Genomic DNA, 19,589 nt, shown 5'->3' with positions numbered 1-19,589 from the left:
TCCATCTGCCTATGAGCCAGGACTGTCGCCTCTATCAGGAATCCTTTGTCCTCCTCCTCCTAGACAAATCCCTCCTCTGCCTCTCTTGTCCCCTTCCCCTTCTCCTTTGTCCTCTGTCTCCTGCCTTGGTCTCTTACTTGCTTGCTCTCTGTCTCTCTGGGGGCAAATACATCTCCTTTGTGCTGAGAACTTGTTCTTGGGGGGTCCTGGCCTGATACTTTTCTTGGCTTATTAATTTAGAGAGGCCTAACTTCCCACCAATCAGAAAGCTAAGGTGTCATGTGACACATGTCATGAGACAGCAGGGCCTTCTTATCTGCTCAGCAGTTGACTTCATGACTCCAGGGATATGCTGGAGAAGAGCCTTGATTTATGGCTTTTTTTTTTTTCTGTTACCATATAAACTTCATTAAACTGTTTTCGTGTTGGAACAGGGAATTTGGGGTGACCCGAATCTGTGTTCCTGGCCTAGGGTCACTCACAATTGGCTCCAGAGTTGACTCATTCCTCCTCCTTCTGAGGCGAGGGCTGTGTTTTTGTGCCCACATTGCTAGCTTACACTGTGAGGTCGAGGTACTGCTGTGTGAGGGTTTTCTGGGGGGCTGCAGCTGTATTTTTTAAAACTCTATTTCATTTGGATTCTTATATCCACCACCCTTTTCCACCCCAATCTCTTCCTCCCGACACCCCAACACCAGCTAGGAGAGACAGAAGGTTAGTAGGGAGGAAGGCATTGAGATCTTTTAGACTACTTCCTGCTGATTAGAGGTGTTGTGTTCCTTGGGACAAGTCCAATCTCTGTCTAGTTAGGATATCTCCAATTTCTTCTTATCCTCTCTTTTCTCACCAGCAGGAGGAATAGTCTCACCTCCTCTCTTGGGGCTCTGGTCTTTTCTTCTGCTGAAAGATTTCACACAGTCCTTACAACTTCACTCAGCCCACCTTACAGCGAGAAACCGGAGCCCAGATGATGATGGACTAAGACACATTTCGACAGGGCTGCTTAGGGATGCATAAATACATCCTGTCCTCCTCCAGCCAGCACAATCCCCAAAGATGGAGCTGGGGACCCATAGACGGCTTTATCCCATGCCTTCATGTGGCCACACACATGGCTTTCTCTGCTTTTCAGTATTGTTTGTTCTCTAACTGGCATATGGTTGTCAGCCCAAGATCACAGCTCTCACTTCATACAGGAGACAAGGGAGTTTACTCTGGAGCCAAATGTGAGTGACCGTGGTGGCCCAGGATACAGACACAGAACGCAGAGATCAGGTAACTTCGGACTTGGGGCTCCGACACAGTGGATGAAAGCCCCAGGCCTGATCCATCTCATAGTTCTGGTTGTCAATGCGGAAAACACAATTGTCACCTGAAAGGGGATAAAAGCTTATTCTAGGGTTAAATATGAGTAGTGGCCATGGCCTAGGAACACAGCTTCAGGTCACTCCAATTTCCATGTTCAAACATAGTGACAGCTTGATGAAGGTTAGCACTTCAGTGGGGCCACAGTCTCCTGGAAAGTGGATCTCCATGACTTGCTTACCAAGAGAACGTTTTGCCTGGTGACCTCTGCACTTCTTGATGGCATGGTTTTAGAAGTTTTCAGGTTTGGGATTGAAGGGGGAGTATTCTTTTGGGTGAGAGGTTTATTAGAAGAGTTGTTAACACCATGGGCAAACAGACAGACAGCATAGTGTGGGGGCTAAGGAGAGTTAAGGCCCCTGAGGCAGAGTGGTCCCTTCTTTTTTTTTAAGATTTATTTATTTAGTACACAGTGTTCTGTCTCCATGTGACACCTGCATGCCAGAGGAGGACACCTTTGGAAGAGCAGGCATGCTCTTAACCTCTAAGCCATCTCTCCAGCCCTGAGTGGTCCCTTCTTATAGGCTTCACAGGGAATGTCTAGAGCCAGGCTTTTGGTTACTGATTCCTCAGCAACAAGAGAAGGAAGGGAGTAAATTTCAAGGAAGGAATCTGTGATTCTGTGGATACAGGAGAGGGAGGAGGTGAGAAGAGTGAGGAGGAGGAGGAGGGGAGGGGAGGGGAGGAGGAGGTGACTGAGGAGGAGGGGAGGGGAGGAGGAGGTGAAGAAGTGAGAAGGAGTGTGAAGGTGTCACGGGGAAAGTGCAGAGAGCCCTTCTAATTGAGGTAAATAGCTTGGGATGTTCCTTACTGACAACCCTCTTTAGTGACATCCAGGATTCTGGCAACTTCCAGTGTCTATAGGCTCCCTTGGTGAGGAATGGTACCCACCCTTCTGAAATCTGGACGCGTGGGGAAACAGACGCCCTGCCAGACCCTCAGTAAGGGACTCACCATTCTTTGCAGGAGTGTAAGAAAGAGGCTGCTGCAGGAGGCAGTCTTTGAAGAGAAGCCTCAAACCTCAGAATACCCCAGCTTTGGAACCTCCCCAGCCTCCTGCATCTTCTGAGTGAGAGTTGAAGACTGTTTAGCTTCAGAGATGTTAAGATTGCTTGTACCATTTCCCCATGTGTAACCAAGGATACACTCTTTGCTGTCAACTGGAAAAGGGCAGGTAGAGTGGGACCAGTAATCCTTTATCCCTCCATTAGATGGGAGACTCAGCGAATGAAGAAAACACAGGAGGACAACTTTTATTCCATTTTGTTACTAAAGAATTGGTGGTCAAAGTCAGGATCTGACATCTTCAGCATTTATAAAATAAAACAGAAAGTGTTGATAAAAGATAGCCTTTCTGCTACGAAAATATCTAAATAAGCACGTTCTATCAAACCTTTTAAGATCTATCTTCAAAATGGGTATTTACTTACAAACATTCTTGGCTATGCCTCTATGTGGTTTCGTAGCATACAGACATTGAATGGGTTTGAAAAGGGTAAATTTCTTTTTAAAAAATATTTATTATTATTACTATGATGATGATGATGATGATGATGATGATGATGATGATGATGTGAAAAGGCAATGAGCAGATGGAGGTCAGAGAGCAATTTCAGGCACTGGGTCTCTTCCTCAGCCACGAAACTCAGATCAGCAGGCTTCTGTACAACTGTCTCTGCCCGCTGAGCCATCTCTCCAGCTTTGCTTCTAGCCAGTGAAATCTGGGTGTTTGACTTAGGTACATTCTACAACATCTATCCCATACGTAGACTAGTTGAAACTTTCAAACACTGACATTGCCTTGAAAATGCTTCTGTAATGTGGCACAAGTGGGGTGTCAGAAGAGGAGTCCAAGGAGTATTCAGTCATCTACTGGGGACTGGAAAGGAAAGGAGGGGCCTTTCCCATACAGACTGGGAAAGAAGTGCTGTGTTATCTGGGATTTTGATTTGGTAGGCTTCTAGAAGATAGTATACCTGTTAGCTTCTACACTATGGATTTATATTTTTTAATGTCTTTATATTAACTTATTTAGTGTGGTGTGTGTAGGGGTGTGGGAGGGCATATGCCATGGTGCATGTATGGGGATGAGGGGACGCCCTGAGGGAGTCCGTTCTCTCTCCTTCCACCATTTGAGTTCTAGGTATTGAACTCAGGTCCTTGGGCTTGGTGGTGATGCCTTTATTCACTGAGCCATCCCACTGTCCCTACATCATGTTTCTACATGTTACGAAGAAAATAAGTCTGTGGCCAAGGCGAGGCGAATATACAAAATTTGCCTGTTTTGACAATACATCCCATGAACACTCTAAATAGAGACATGTGAGGGAAGATAACACTGGGTCCTTTGTTGTTTTCTGCACTAATGTGAATGGATAGCATCCAAAAATAATCTTTCTCCTCTAGGTTAATTATAAAATGCTGATTCGGCTTCCATTTGCTTAATTAGCAGTTTTTCACCTATTTTTGTCTAGGAGTTCTAGGTTAAAAAAAAAAAAGAGCAAAAAATCTAGTCCATAGCATTTTTTTTCAGAGTTAACCATGACTCTAAGTAGTCCATAATTACAGCATTACCAGCATTTGTTCCGAAAACAAGTCACATGCATCGCAGCAAGCTGGCTGGCACAGTGCTGCCTTATTAATAGCTCTCAACCCTCTCATGGGCCAGCTCTCCAGGGGATAAAAATTATTTAGTTGTGATTTAGAGAGCTTGTTAATTTCTGTAGCATAAATATTTCTACCGTGACTGATTTCAAGCCATCGCTCATTTGACAACAAGCTTACAAAAGTCCTCACTATTGGAGGGCTAAGCTTTTGCGAGCAGTTCTGAGCCAGGGTACTACTACACAGTAGCATCCCTGGGTTTGGAGGTTGAGATAACCGTGCCGTGCTATTTAGCTACTCTGTAAGGCCTTTAGTTGGTTGAACTCCCCCCCCCCCCCATCATGAAAGCATCTTTAAGTGGGACTCACACGATGCACATTGCAATCGCAGTTATGAAAGCTCACAATACAGAAAGATGGAGTGTAAAGTCCGCACTGTGACCCAGAGCGAAGTCTGAGCTTTTATATTAAAAAAAAGTAATGAGTCTGGGGAGCCTAAGAGCCTTGTTAACTCCCTGATGGCACACAAGGAAGCAGATGTGACAGGGTTTCCCTCCTTGTGGTGCTGGGGTTTAGAAGGATGTCAATCGCAGAATCCAGGCCTTCTGAAGTGGCCTTCCGACTGCTTCTTTTTTTCATGGTACCTCTGCAGCACAGGAGGCAGTGATGGAGAGGTGGGTGTTGCAGATGGATGACTGGCGAGGGAACTGGGGGCCTGCATCTTCTGTCAGCTCCACAAGGTGGCACTCTGTTAAGAAGATGATCTTCTGGGCCGGAGGTCTCTGTGGCCTATGCTGGGAATGGCACCACTCGCAGGGAGGAGAGATGACATTCCGAAAGGCCGCCCGGAAGCGTCGAGACAGAAGGTTATAAATGATGGGGTTGACCGCTGAGCTCAGATAGAAGAAGACACCTGCAAGTAATCGGTTAAAAGAAGACATGGCGGCAAGGTAGGACCAAGTGTAAATATTTAGCAAAGGCCCAACCCCAGGAAGCCCTGTGATTGCCTCTCCTGGAAGCAGTGGGGCATACAAGACACTCCCTGAGAATGTTAAATGCTCTGAGCGGATCCACCCGTGCACTCAGGAATCAAGCACAGAGACTAGAAAGAGTCCCGGGTTTTCCATGGCGCTGGGCAATGGTGCTCATGAGAGATGCTCAAGTATTGGAGAAAAGAGGTTTGCTTCTTCACTGGATTGTTAGTTAAAGCTATAATTTGGAGCAGCAGTGGTGAGGATTGGTAAGTCAGTCAACACAATCCCTGCTGAGATTCCGTATTTTGCTGAAAACCCCTTGGAAAGAGACCCCCCCACCCCACAGCCTGCCGCCATGTCCCTTTCCTACCCACTCCTGCTTCCCTTGATACCTCTTCTAAGTATATTTTACCATTTATTTTGTCCACCAGGCGGCTTGCATATTGTTTTTTCTCTGCTTGTTAAACATGCACTCTTTTCTTTAGAGATTTATATTTTTTTTGAGATTTATTTTTTAATTATGTAAATGTGGGTGTGTTTCTCTCTCTCTCTCTCTCTCTCTCTCTCTCTCTCTCTGTGTGTGTGTGTGTGTGTGTGTGTGTGTGTGTGTACACATGTGTGCATGTGTGGGAGTCCCAGTACCCACAGAGGCACTGGAGTAACAGGCCTGTGAGAAACCCAATATTGGAGCTGGGAAGTGAAGTCAGGCCCTCTATAAGAGCAGCATGTGCTCTCAACCACACTGGGTCCTCTTATCATCTCCTGTTTTGTTACTCGAAGACACCAATAAAGCTTAAGGGAGACTGTGACCCTCTTCTGTTCGGAACCCTCAGATAAACACTGGCACTTCAACTCCTTCTTCTGGAAACAGGGGTTGGAACATTCTGGCTGAAGCTGTGTGTTGAGAAGCATCCTCCTCCACACGTGACTCAACCACAGCCACAGCCCTTTAAACCCATCAGCTGCCATCACCCATTGGAGACTACACAAGGGTGTCGCCATTAACTTTGCAGCTTTGCCTGTCTTTCCTCAAAGATTTACAGAGAGTTAACAGGGTTTGGGGAGAGGCACATGAGGCTGGGCCCCTTCCCAAAGCTGTAAAGATAGTTAATCATTGCTGAGAGATCTCTTTTTCAGTGATCTATCTGTCTGCAAGTTGCTCACGTTCTTGTTAGTAACCTGTGACTCACTGCCTCAGCAAACTACACTTGGGTGGAATCTCTTCTTTGTATCTATGGTCAGTGTCCTCTCTGGGGTGAGGAGACACATCTGTTCATTCAGACACTGATCAAATGCTCATTAGGATATTCTGGGAACTTCACAGCACTTTGAAAGATAGGGGATTTAGACTTTTTCCTCCAAGCACCCTAATTTTTTTCTCCAATTGGAAGGCTATAGGAGGACCTTTGGATACGTAGTAACAGGGATACACAATGACACCGGCTGCCAGACCATGTCAGTTATTCTATTATAACATAGGTCATTATAACATGGCCGTGAGTGACTCAGGGGAGGTGACTGTCACCAGCTGGACCTTGACATGGGTAGGAGAGAGTTGAAGAGAGAGAACGGGTATTTGAGTACAGATGTTCGGACGCAGAAATGGCGGCATTATACAGGAAAGTCTACAGTATATTTCTTTCCCCTCTCTCCCTCCCTCCCTTCCTCCCTCCCTCCCTCCTTCCTTCTGTTCTGAGCTGTTATGTTTCTAAGTTGCATCTATGCATCTTACCTTTACCCTCTGGTTATGCTCCTGAAAATCCAGGGCCCATAGAATAAGCCAGTGACAACAGAAGCCAGTGGGCAGAAGTGCCCCAAACCTAATACCAGTAGGTGGAAAGAATCTTGAATTTGAAATTCAGTGACTTGGGCTTGAGCCTCATTTTCACTGCTTTATACAACTTTGTGCCTTTGGGGAAACTATTTCTTCTTGTGCATGTCTTTGGTGTCAAACACTGAGGACCAATGCCCATTTTCCTACTGTAGTTATCACCTGTGGAGTTAAGGCTTTCTATAAAGTAACCTGTAAACATTTTTCATCTTTGAATATACTCAGCTCCCACTGTTTCTACAATAGAAGACCGTATCCCCATGAGCTGCCTGTGTAGGGAGGCCTCAAGGTAGAGGAAAGGAAAAGCTCCTTCATAGCTGCATCCCTGAACCCAGCACGCCTTTACCTGACACCACATGGATGAGGTTGAACACAGCAGCCAGGGACTCTGTCCACTCCTCCACAAAGCTGAAGAAGAGCCGGTCCACGTGGAAAGGGGTCCAGCAGATAGCAAACACAAGGACCAAGACAACTGGAAGAGAAAGTGGGAGAGAGGATGAAGGGATAGGCCAGCAAAGAATATGGCGCTTGCTCCCAGCCTTTCTCTCCTATGATCAAGTTTTCCCTGCCACCTTGGCTCAGAGATGACTGCTATAGGCAAATGCAATCCCAGAGATAAAGAGTGTTCAAACATAATTGTATGGATTTAGGATCAGTTTTCTAAACGGTTGCCTAAGTTTTCTCTTAGAATTTATAGTCCTAGTGTTTAATGGGAAGTTTCTCTGTTTTTGAAATTTCCATAATTTCATGTAATAGATATAATCATTTTTACTCCTTATTTTCCCACTTCAACTCCTTCCATGGCCTCCATCATGCCCCCATTCCAACCTAACGTCTTTTGTTGAGGGCTCACTAAGTACTGTTACTGCTATTTGTGTATGAGTGTGAACAACACACACACACACACACACACACACACACACACACACACACACCTACTAAAACACACATGTCAGAGTCAGAGAGCAGATTCCTGAAATCAGTTCTTCCCTTCTGCTGGGTCCTGGAAATCAAACTCAGGTCATCAGGTTTGGCAGCAAGTGCCTTTGCCCTCTGAGCCATGTCATTGGCCCTGTGACCTCCCCGTACCATCTCTCCACTCTTCTCTTTTTCTTATAAAAGTATTTGTCTTTATTTATGTGTGTGTGTGTGTGTGTGTGTGTGTGTGTGTGTGTGTGTGTGTATGTGCCTTCTTATCTCTTTGTACACCACATACCTGCAGTACCTGCATAGGCCAGAAGAGGGCCTTACTGGAGGTTGTGAGCCGCCCAGTGTAGGTGCTGGGAACTCGTTGCAAGAGCATCAAGGCTCTTAACTACTGAGACATCTCCTCAAGATTTCCTTTTGTTTGTTTGTTTTTTTAAAGATTTATTTGTTTATTTTTTGTATGAGTGCTCTATGTGCATGTACACCTGCTTGCCAGAAGAGGGCATCAGATCCCATTAAAGATGGTTGTGAGCCACCATGTGGTTGCTGGGAATTGAACTCAGGACCTCTGGAAGAGCAAACAGTGCTCTTAACCTCGGAGCCATCTCTCCAGGCCCTCAAGATTTCTTATGTGTGTCTCCTTAGAGCATTTAAAATAGAACTGAATATATTTCAAAATTCCAAATCCACTTGATTGTAGATGTTCTCAGCAGGTGTTCAGAAACTCATAAACTGACGGGATCAGTAACAGGTTGTTTTAAGAAACTGTGATATTTAAATTCACAGGTTGCCAGTGAGCTCTTAAGGTTTGGAGCCACAGAGAGCCTCATTCTTCTAAGGCATGGTCCCTGGTGGATGATACTATTGGAGGGTGGGGGTGGATGGGAACTTGAGGAGATGTGGTAGATAATGGAAGCGGGCATTCACTGTGTCTTGGAGGGAGAATGGGGACTCTCTACTCTTTGTTTTCTTTCTGTTTTCTGGCTGTGAAGAACAGCTTTACTCCACCACATACCCTATTAAGATGCTCTGCCTCATCACAGGCCCAAAGCAGAAGGTCCATGTGATGGAAAGCTCCAAGATAATAGCACCCGCCCCCTGGCCCCCCTCATGTAAGCTTCCCAGCCAGGGCTTTGCCACAGAGCCTTTACACCCTCCCTCCCTTCCTCCCTCCCTCTCTCCCTCCCTCCTTCCCTCCCTCCCTTTCTTCTCCTCTCCTCTCCCCTCCTCCTCCTCCTCCTCCTCTTCTTCTTCTTTCTCTCTCTCTCTCTCTCTCTCTCTCTCTCTCTCTCTCTCTCTCTCTCTCTCTCTCCTTTTTCGGCAGTGATTTTCTGCCTCAAAAGAAGAAGACCTGAAGCTATGCCCCAAGATAAGTCCTTTATCTTTCTTGTGGTGTGTGTGTGTGTGTGTGTGTGTGTGTGTGTGTGTGTGTGTGTGTGTGTTGGGAGTGTGGCCCAGAGGTCAATTTTAAGTGTCATTTGTCAGGAGGCCTGCCCACTTTGCTTTGAGACAGTCTCTCACTTTTATCCTGAGCTCACCAGTTCAGCTAGACTGCTTGTCAGAGAACCCCAAGGATCCATCCATATCTACCTGCCCAACCCTGGGATGCTCTCCCAAGCTCACTCCACCTTGCTTGGCTTTTTATTACACAGACGCTGGGGATCAAACACAAATTCTCAAGCCTGTTCTGCAAACACTTTACCAACTGCTCCACCTTCGTTTTGCTTTCTTTCCTTCATTTTGCCATAGCGATGCAAAGCTGCTAATACAACACTCTAGAAATCATTAGGAGTTTCTTTGATCCTTCTGATTCCTGGGTGGGCTGGAGTTGTGGCAGGCAGGGATGGCTAAAAGTTTCCCAGAAGCTCTAGAAAGAGAAACAAGCATTTTCCCCTCTTAAGAAGTTGTCAAATCCTTTTCTGTGACAGGCTGCTTGAGTTTTGTACCTGAGTGATCTAACAGAGGCAGTGGGGGAGGGGTTGGGGTTGGGGGCGCAGGGGGTGGGGGTGGGGGTGGGGGGCAGGGGGTGGGGGGTGGGGGTGGGGGATAGAGGGTGAAGATGAAGAGAGAGCAGCCATGAGCTGATATTGGCTGAAAGGTGGATACATGATCTTTATTGTGAGACTCCGTCCGTCTGCACATTTCAGGTCTGTTTCCTTTTGGAGTTACCATTGAGGGTAAGCAGTCTGTCCGTGCAATGCTCTTCCAAAAAAATATCTGGAAGCTTCTTTTGAATTTCTCTCTCAGTAAAATGTCTTCCAACTGCCCACCTCTGCCATAATTCCTTATGATAATGAAGGCGAATGCTTTACATTTTATTATTATTACTCTTTTTTTTTTTAATAGTTCTGGGAATTGAGCTCAAAGCCAGCACTCTCCCACTGAACTCCTGCCCAGTTTATTTTGAGACAGGATCTTGTTAAGTTGCCCAGGCTGGCTTTGAACCCATCCCAGAACTGTTTTTTCTGAGTATGGTATGCTAGGAATTGAACCTAGAGCCTTGCACATGCAGGGCACCTGCTCTACCAGGGAGCTACGCCCCAGGCTTGCTACTGAGATGCTAACAGGAACAAACATTGAGGTCATAACCAAAATGAGAAAGGGACTTATAATGAAGACTCGTGGTTTCCTGACAACAAAGGCCAAATCCCACCTGGAGCTGAAAAACCTCAAAGAAAATGATTATTAGAGCCAAAAGACCAACTGGCTTCAGTTTTTGTTTTGTTTTTTGGTTTTTGGTTTTTTTTTTTTGCTCACAGAGGGCCTGGCTTCCATGTTTCACAGGCACATTGGCCTGAGAATGCGTTTCTTTCCAAATGTAGGTTGTTATTTAGAAAGAATTTGATGTTTCACATTATCTCACCAGTGCCTCTCCTGGAGGACTGATGTTGCTTCTCTTAGTTTTTATTTTCATTTTGCCAGTCGCATGTGTGCGTAGAGGTATGTGCGTAGGTATACATGCGTGTTTGAATGTGTATGGGGATGCACATGTGTGTAGAGGCCCAAGGTTGAGTCAGGAATTATCCTCAATCACTCATCCACCTTATTCACTGATGCAGGACCTCTTAATCAAGCCCAGAGCTCACTGATGCGGCCTGCCTCTATAGCTAGCGTGCCCTATGGACTCCTTGTTTCTGCCTTCCATGAGGGGAATAAGAAGAGGGAAGTCACTTCCACAGCATTTGTGAGGGTCCGGGGGGGGGGGGGGGCAGGGGGGGCGGAGTCTAACCTCCAGTCTTCATGCTTACATAGCAAGTGCTGATCCATCTATCTCCGCAGCCCAGGGGTCCACTTACTTTTCTAGAATCCTTTTGGGAGAGGATGGTTAGGACCTGGATTTCTTAAAAATATTTTGTCTCTTACAAGTATATGTATCTTTAATAAAAAGGCAATTTTTTTTACCATTTTGTTTTTAAGTAAGGTGATGTTTGATGCAATGTCCTTAGTGGAATGATTTACTCAGGAGAATGCATGCCTAGTTGTTCTTAATCTGGAATTTAAAACAAACCCACAGAGTGTACATGGCGCTTGGGAGTTTACAATCCCCTGAAGTGAGTTTCAAAACGTTGTGTGAGAGCATTTGTGAGTGCAGGACCCACCATGACCTGTTTCCCATATCTGAAGAATTCTGGAACACAAGCAGGTTCAGAAGCCACTCCCGCCCTATCTTACACACATACAGAGTGATGCAGAGGCTCTGCACACAAAAGGGATTTATCTCCTAGCCCTTGGAAGGCACCCCAGCAACTGTAACCTAGCACAAGGTTTTGAAGGCTCAAATCCAAAGTTGAAACAAAACAGGCAGGTCATAGAAGCTTCTGGAAGCCAAGAAGAACATCTTAGCCAGCACCCTTACGTCAGTGCCAAAGGCAAGGTCTCTTCTCTTATAAACAAAAGTGAACAAGCTGAGAGACAAAGAGAACAGCTTACACAGCATCTTGGTGACTGACTTTCTGGAGGGCCTGTGAACGTTCACAGTTCCTCTGTCTGCCTCAAGGGATTCATCTCTCTTCAGCTGAAAGAGAAGTGGAGAGATTGGTTAGGAAGGAAAGGTTGCTTTCCCCATCAGAGACGTTGAAGGCATATAAGCAGCACTTTAAAAAAAAAGTCTTTAAAAATTTTAAACATTTCACTAGAGGCAGAATTCAGTCTAAGTTCTCCAACCCAACGGGATAGGGTTATGAGCAAGATACAGTAAAACTAAGATTTTAATAAGCGATTCCATGTGGCTCTAGTTCTGTAGTATGTTAGTAAGTAACACACACACACACACACACACACACACACACACACACAAACACACACACACACACAAAGCCAAAATGGTTAATCCACAAATCATCAACAACAACAGAATGCAAGCTAGGCCCATCTGTTCACTCACTCACTCCTTTCATCTCTGTTGGCCACATCATTAGAGTCAAGAGTGTATTTCACATGAGAGGAAGGTCCAGATAACAAAATCTTATGATCTCACAAATGTTATCATCTTTCTCATGTGTCTTAGTTACTGTCCTATTGCTGTGAAGAGACATCAGGACTAAGACAATTTTTATTTTAAAAAGCATTTGATTGGAGGCCTTCCTTGCTTACAGTGTCAGAAGGTTAGTCTATGACCCTCAGAAGGCATGGTGCTAGAGCAGGAGCTGAGAGCTTTACATCTTGATCCGTAGGTGAGGGGGGGTGGGGGAGGAGACTTGGCCTGGCATGGGCATTTGAAACCTCAAAGGCCACACCTCCTAATCTTTCCAAACAGTTCATTAACTGGCGACTAGGCGTGAAAATGTAAGTGCCTGTAGAGAGCATTCCCATTCCAACCACCACACTGTGGCACTCTTGGAGTCTTGAGTGTTGGTCATGAGCAGTGTGGATCTTCCTGGAGTTTGCGTATCACTTTCCTCACTTTCTACATCTATATCTCCCATGCCCATCTCAGTGGAAAGGGGAGTCAAATTTCTTTGAATAATACACTCCCAGCCCTTTTCAACAGATTTCCCAATACTGTACTGGCTAGCACACTCTAGGACATGGCGTTTTTCTGGTTCTACTGACAAAACTGCATACCCTTCAGAATTTAAATATGGATAGATACTTAGCCTACTTGGAATAAAGGGTGATCTTTGTGGTAATGTAAGTTTGGTGGAATGTCAACATGACCTAACGTGCCAACTTTACTAGCCTGTTTAAGGCCCACCTACTCCCGGAAATGTAGCAGCTCTATCCCGTTGCCCTCTTCTTCCTCCTAAACCCCCTCCCTTGCCTTCTTCTTCCTCCTAACCCCCCATGTACCAGAACGCCATGTTATCCATCTGCTGGTAGAATCTTTCTCCGTTAGATCTACTTTTTGCCTGTGGGGATGTTGTACCAGGTGAAAGGAACTGATGACCTGTGACCACCCCACACCTGGAAGTAAGTCCAGTGACTGTTAGTCCTTACTCACTTACCTAGGGCACCCCGACTCTCTCTTAGGCTGTTTATTGCTTCCCCACATTCACTTCGTAGTTTGGTTGACTTCAAGGAGCATGGAGCCCCCTCAGCTGCAAGCTATCCCAAGGACCCTTAGAGGGTCTTTAACAATGGAGAAAACCTGGAAGAATGGCCCAACAAAGGTCATCTGGAAAGTTCCACAAATCTATATCCTATGCCCCTAAGATACAGAAGTTCCTTAAAATCAAGCAGCTCCCATAGGACACACAGGCTACATGCATCCACCTATGTGGTTCGCATGCCTGCCTGTCTCTTGGACTTACTGGAGGTTTCTGTGTTGAGTCTGTTTTCAGAAAGTGAGGGGTTAAAAGTCATTTGACGTTTGACCAGTTAGAGGCACCTGGAACCAACTAGAAAAGAACTGATGGAATCCTGCCGTGACGTAGAAATAAATGGAAGTAGTGGTGAGGGTGCTAAGATGTTCTTAATATGATAAGCACGCCAGTGCAGGGCACATGGTACTCAGAGCATGGTACATTAGTGTTATTTTCATGATTCTCGGTAGTGTTTCACTTCTTCCCAAAAGGCATGGTACAAATTAAAATAACCGAGGACAACTATTTGTATTTTTGAGTCTGCTTATGTAGATTAGTGAGTCTTTTCTGGGAAAATGTCTTGTAACTCAGCTGTGCCATATTTGACAGATGTTGGCCTTCACTTCAGCTGGCAACTCAGCACAAACCTAGTGTCACCTGGGAAGAGGGAACGTTAATGGAAGAATTGCTCAGATCAGGCTGGGTCTTGAGGCTTCTTCCTTTTCTTTAATTAAAAAAAAGTGTGTGTAAGGGTGTTTTGTTTATATGTATGTCTATACACTGTATTGAGTGCCTGGTGCCTGTAGAAACCAAAAGAAGGCATCAGTCTCCCCACACACACTGGAACTGGAGTTGCAGGCATTTATGAACTGCCATGTGGGCATGTAGATGCTGGGAATTGAGCTCAGTCCTCTGGAAGAGCCACCAGTGCTTTTAATCATTGAACTATCTCTGTAGCCCTTTTGAGGCATTTTTATAATTGCTAATTGATATGGGAGGGCCCAGCCCATTGTATGTATTACCATCCCTAGGCAGGTAGGCCTCTGTATAAAGATGGTACCTGTGCCAGCTATAAGGAGCAAGCCAGTAAGAATTTCTCCATGGTTTCTGATTGAGTTCTGCCTCAAATTCCTTTGATGATGGCCTATGACCTTTTAAAAATATTTTTTTGTGTATGATTGTTTTGCCTGTGTATGTGTATATGCACCTTGTGCCTGACCAATATCCAAAAAGGTCAAAAGAAGGCATCAGATCCCCTGGAACTGGAGTCACAGACAACTGCTTTGTGGGTGCTGGGAATTGAACTAGGTTCCCTCAAAGAACAGTGGGCAATGGGTATGCCTTAGCCTCTAAGCCATCTCCCTTTAAGCTGAAAGAAACCCTTTCTCCCACAGGTTGCTGTTGTTGTTGTTGTTTTAAGTGTGTTTGTAAGTGCATGCATGCCTGTGTCTGTGTGTATATGTGAATATATGCATATATATATATAATCCTGATATATACCTATTTGTCTGTCTGTCCTTCAGTTTCTCTGTTATGTCATCCACCCATCCATCCATCTATCAGTGTCTCTGTCCATCATCTCCCCTTCTGTCTGTCTGTTTGCCTAACCATCCATCCATCTATTTATTTATCTATATGTCAATTTGCCATTATGCCATCCACTGTCTGTCCGTCTATCCATCCATCCAACCATCCATCCATCCATCCATCCAGCATTTTTTTCTCTGTCCATTCATCTCTGTCCATCTTGCTCATCTGTCCATCCATCCATCCATCCATCCATCCATCCATCCATCCATCCAGCATTTGTCTCTCTGTTCATTCATCTCTGTCCATCCTGCTCATCTGTCCATCCATCCATCCATCCATCCATCCATCCATCCATCCATCTATCCATCCACTATCTTGCTCATTTGTAGCCTGTGAGGCACTGTTGATTCTTGTGCAATTCACAAATGTGTTCTCATCAATACAAAAGTCATGTGTAAGAGACAAGGGTTAGCCTAGACTTTGCCAGGACTTCCTCTTGGGTGGATGGGAAGTTACTCTTGGGTCACCTACTTTCCGTCTGCATGATGCTCTAAGCCTGAAGAGCACCTCTATGGATATGTATGTCCTGGAATGAGGGAGCACTGAGGAGTGTTCAGCTTTGAGCACACACAAGCTTCTCTTGTCCTGTACTTTCATCAGCATTGTCTTAGCTGCCTTCTGAAGGGAGTGGCAACCAGATTCAATCAGACCTGTAGACTTCTCATCAGACTCAAGAACTCAAATACCATTAGGGCTTGGGTGTCTTTAAGTCTTGAACATTCAAAGGGCCTTTGATGCCACGTTTCCAAGTCTCTTATCTTAAAGATAGAGAAAATGATGCCCAGTAATGAAAGAAGTAATTTAGCCTCATTCCTGACTGAGCACCGTGTTGTTTGGGAGAAATAAATGAAGTAAAAGGTCTGCATGGAATTATAAATCATAACAAAGGAAGTTACCGGAAGCCATGACATCTACAACAGAGGCAGGCCAGCTGCAGGGTCTAGGTGAGTGGCCCCAGGGAAATGTGCTTGAAACATGACTGACAGAGTGGACTAGAGTCAAAAAGGCAAAGCAAGTGCGGTGGTGAGTGGCAGGAACCTTACAGAGAAAAGGGTTCGTGGGCTGTGATGCCTGTGGCACTGAACAGGGCTTTGCTTCCCCAGACCTCTGGTCTAGGGCTGTCTAAATTTTCAGAATGACAAACCCTAATTTCCTTTCTTAGTACCCTCTGGTCCACAGCCCCCTACTTCCTCTTTTCTGAACAGGATGTCATCAATTGCATTACTCATACAAAGCAGGGTGGCTATTGTCTGAGCTGCCACCAGTTTGGGGCACAGACGCTGTGCGTGAGAGTGGACCAAATCTGAAGAAAGAGCTTAGAGGAATCTATGTTTGCTGTCACAGGTGTCTCCCCCAAACTCATACAAGACAAATGATTGTTTAGCATTGAGCAAGAATCTAATGTTACAGTCAGGGGGTGGGGGTGAGAAGGTCTTATGATCTGCATGATATTTGGAAATGTATGGATGTTTTCTCCTCTTGGTTACGTACACAAGACATTCTGGAACTGTGGGACTAAGGTGGTTAGGGTGACATAGGTCTCAGGGAAAATGCCACCACTCTCTGCCCGATCAGATTTCTTCCTGCTCCTCAAATTATGTTCTTGCTCATGCCTGGACATTCATTTTAGGGCCAGCAAATATTAAGAAAGATCGTCTCTGTTAATAACTGCCTCTCTCGGCGATGGAATGGGGCTCTGTATCCGGAGCCACAATACCAGAGGATGTGATGAGATATTTATGTTTATTTCTTTCATTTATAGCTCGTGTCTATCCCACTCACAGTCCCTTTGCCTTTTAAAAAAAGAACCACAGACTATTAAAGCTAGAAGAAGCCTTAGAAATGATGTGATGTGACCTTTTCATTCTCCAAATGGGAAAGTAATTCCAGGAGAATTGTGCATGGCTCGCCTAAAGGCACATGTCAGCAGGAACTTGAGAGTCTAAATAAACACAATAACTGTGTCCTGCATGAACCACTTCCTTACGTGAATACAACACTTTCATTGTGAGGACTCACACCTATGAATTTGGGTACAGAATACGGGTAGGAAGTATCCAGATTCACTCCTGCCTTTCTCAAAGACAGATTCTCTCAGCTAGTTTAGTACCAGAGGAAATGAAAAACATATTTATCACCACAAGCTTAGAGAAGGAATCTCCAATTGTAAGATGCAGGGAAAACGGAGTGATTTCCCCAGAAACTCACATGTCGCTTAATCGTGCCTGTGCAGCTCTAACTTATGAGTTCTGTTTACTTTTCCATCCCTCAATCCCTACCTGCTATAAAACTGGCTTCAGTATATGTGTGTGTGCGTGTATAGTATATATGAAATATAAATCACATATGTCACTCTCAACACACACACACACACACACACACACACACACACACACACACATTTAACTTGCTATTTCAGTGCGAGGTAAATGCAGCCACAAGAAAATATTTGCCCTCACGGCTGTATATCTGTCCCAGACTATAAAGCAGGGAGAGCTCGCAATACCCTCAGGACTGGTTGGTACAGATAAACCCTCCGACACAGGCAGTAAAGTGGAGCAGGGGCAGCAGGGTGTGGAAGGGTTCCCCCCCAAACCCCTAGAACATGACTCTCTAAACCTAAATCACATCAGGTGCACACTCAAAGTGTGGCTTCCTCTCAAACTCCCGGAGTCAGATTCTCCCACTAGTGGTATCTACAATGATACCGCTAGGAAGTTTTCTAAAAGGTTCTTAGAAACAGGGGTGACCAAGCATAGAGAGAACAAGGGACCCCAGGTAAAGAAAATAACAGAGTTTCAGTTTTGCTCCATTTAGTTGGTGGCAGCTCCCACCTGTTCAAAAGGAGACCAAGCTGATTTTACTTGTTAGATATAGCCTGAGTACATGTATGAAAATTGTATATAAAACTATTTTACATACATATAAACTCTTGCTTCTTAATTTCTCACCTAAAGTTATCCTCTGTGTTCCTTTCTTATTCTCCCCCCCCCATACTGTCTTTCTTTGAATTCAGAACGGGTGGGCAAGAAGGGAAGGATGCTGTCCCAAGCCAGTCACCTTGGATACTCACCCTGAGCCCCATGAGGTAGTAGAGGATGCTGATGAGGGTCATCGGCAGGATGTAGAAGAGGAAGGAAGTGGCTTGGATGATGAAGTTGTATATCCACATGGGCTTGGTGACTGTGCAGGTGGCAGAGCCTGGCACAGAGGATCCGTTGGGAAAGTGCTGGAACTTGATGCCATGGATGCTGGTGTTGGGCAACGAAAAGACCACAGAGAAGCCCCAGACCAGACCGAGGATCCTGAGGGCCCGCCTCCGTGTGCTCTCCAGCTTGGCTCGGAACGGGTGGATGATGGCCACATAGCGCTCTATGCTGACGGTGGTGACACTGAGAATGGAGGCAAAGCACACAGTCTCGAAGAGGGAGGTCTTGAAGTAGCATCCCACCGACCCGAAGAGGAAGGGGTAATTGTGCCACATCTCGTAGACCTCCAGAGGCATGCCCAAGAGCAGGACCAGCAGATCTGAGACCGCCAGGCTGAAGAGGTAGTAGTTGGTAGGTGTCTTCAAGGTCTGGTGTCGGACAATCACCAGGCACACCAGAAGATTGCCCATCACCCCTACCACGAAGATCAGCGCATAGACCACAGACACTGGGAGGGAGAGATGGCTGCGCTTGGGTCCACACAGGTGGGCCAGGTATTCCTCTGTACTGTTCAGGTACTTCATGAGAGGATCGTGGATCCAGGAAGCATTTTCAAGTTTTCCCATTACCGAGCTTTAAATACAAGACCACAGGTATCCCCCTGGTCTGCGGCTCTGTCCCAAGCTGAGCCAGAAGGAGCCAGAAAAGCCGAGACTCTTGAAGAAAGTCAGAGAGAGTGAGGTGATAGCATCAGCCTCCAGGGCTCTCCTCTCACACTGCTAATGCCTTTTGAGGACCACCCAAGCCCCGCCCCCCGGCACGCTGTAGGCCAATGAGTGTGTTAAGCTGCACCGTGGGAGAGCCAGGCAGGTTGGTGTGAGGGCTTGGAGAGAGAGAGAGAGAGAGAGACCGCCCTGTGATTTGGTGGCAGCCTGGCAATCCGCTCACACTCAGTAAGCTGGGACACCTGAGGAGCAAACACTCCCAGCAGGGCCAGCTTCAAAGTTGTGGGGCTCTGGGGAAGGGCCAAGGAGGCAGACAGTGGAGCCAGTCTCCGTTGCTCTCTGATTGCTGTATGTCATGTCAAAGAGTGGAAGATCAATGGATTTCTCAGACGATATTATTCCTTTGGGCAATCAGGGCTCTCTGGGGAAAACATGAGGCATGTGATTTTGTGCATCTCGATGGCTGAAAAATCAGCCTTTAGGTTTTAGCCCTGCCTAACAGTCTCTCTCAGCAGCTCAGGAAGCGCAGAGGTCTCAGGATCAGATCATTAGAAATCAAGAAAACTGAACTTTCAGAGTCCCCTTCCTTCCTGCCTCCTTGTCTCTCGTGAATCCCCTCCCTCTCCCTTCTGTCTGTCTGTCTGTCTGTCTGTCTGTCTGTCTCTGTGTCTGTGTCTGTTTGTCTCTATCTGCAATCTCCCTTCCCCTCTCTGTTTTTGTCTCTCACTAATTCTCTCTGTCTCTCTGTCTCTGTCTCTCTGTCTCTCTCTGTCTCTCTCTCTGTCTCTCTGTCTCTGTCTCTGTCTCTCTGTCTCTGTCTCTGTCTCCGTCTCTCTGTCCCTCCCCGCTTCTCTCTCCTGCATTATCCATTTTGTTTTGTTCAGCAAATACTTCCCTGGATTT

The 19,589-nt window shown here is 45.8% G+C and overlaps 1 protein-coding gene across 1 annotated transcript; it reads right to left on the bottom strand.

The window, feature by feature from the left end:
- Positions 1-4,395: 4,395 nt before the first annotated feature.
- Positions 4,396-18,587, bottom strand: NMUR2 (neuromedin U receptor 2; the record flags this gene model as incomplete). Its single annotated transcript, XM_084761189.1, has 4 exons — positions 4,396-4,881; positions 7,120-7,245; positions 11,631-11,715; positions 17,886-18,587. 4 exons carry the CDS (start codon positions 18,585-18,587, stop codon positions 4,604-4,606), a joined length of 1,191 nt encoding a protein of 396 aa, XP_084617315.1. The 3' UTR covers positions 4,396-4,603.
- Positions 18,588-19,589: the final 1,002 nt, after the last annotated feature.

This window comes from Acomys minous (genome assembly GCF_964271855.1).
Source record: "Acomys minous genome assembly, chromosome: 16".
NCBI classification, from domain to species: Eukaryota; Metazoa; Chordata; class Mammalia; order Rodentia; family Muridae; genus Acomys; species Acomys minous.
This window is presented reverse-complemented; position numbering and strand designations above follow the sequence as displayed.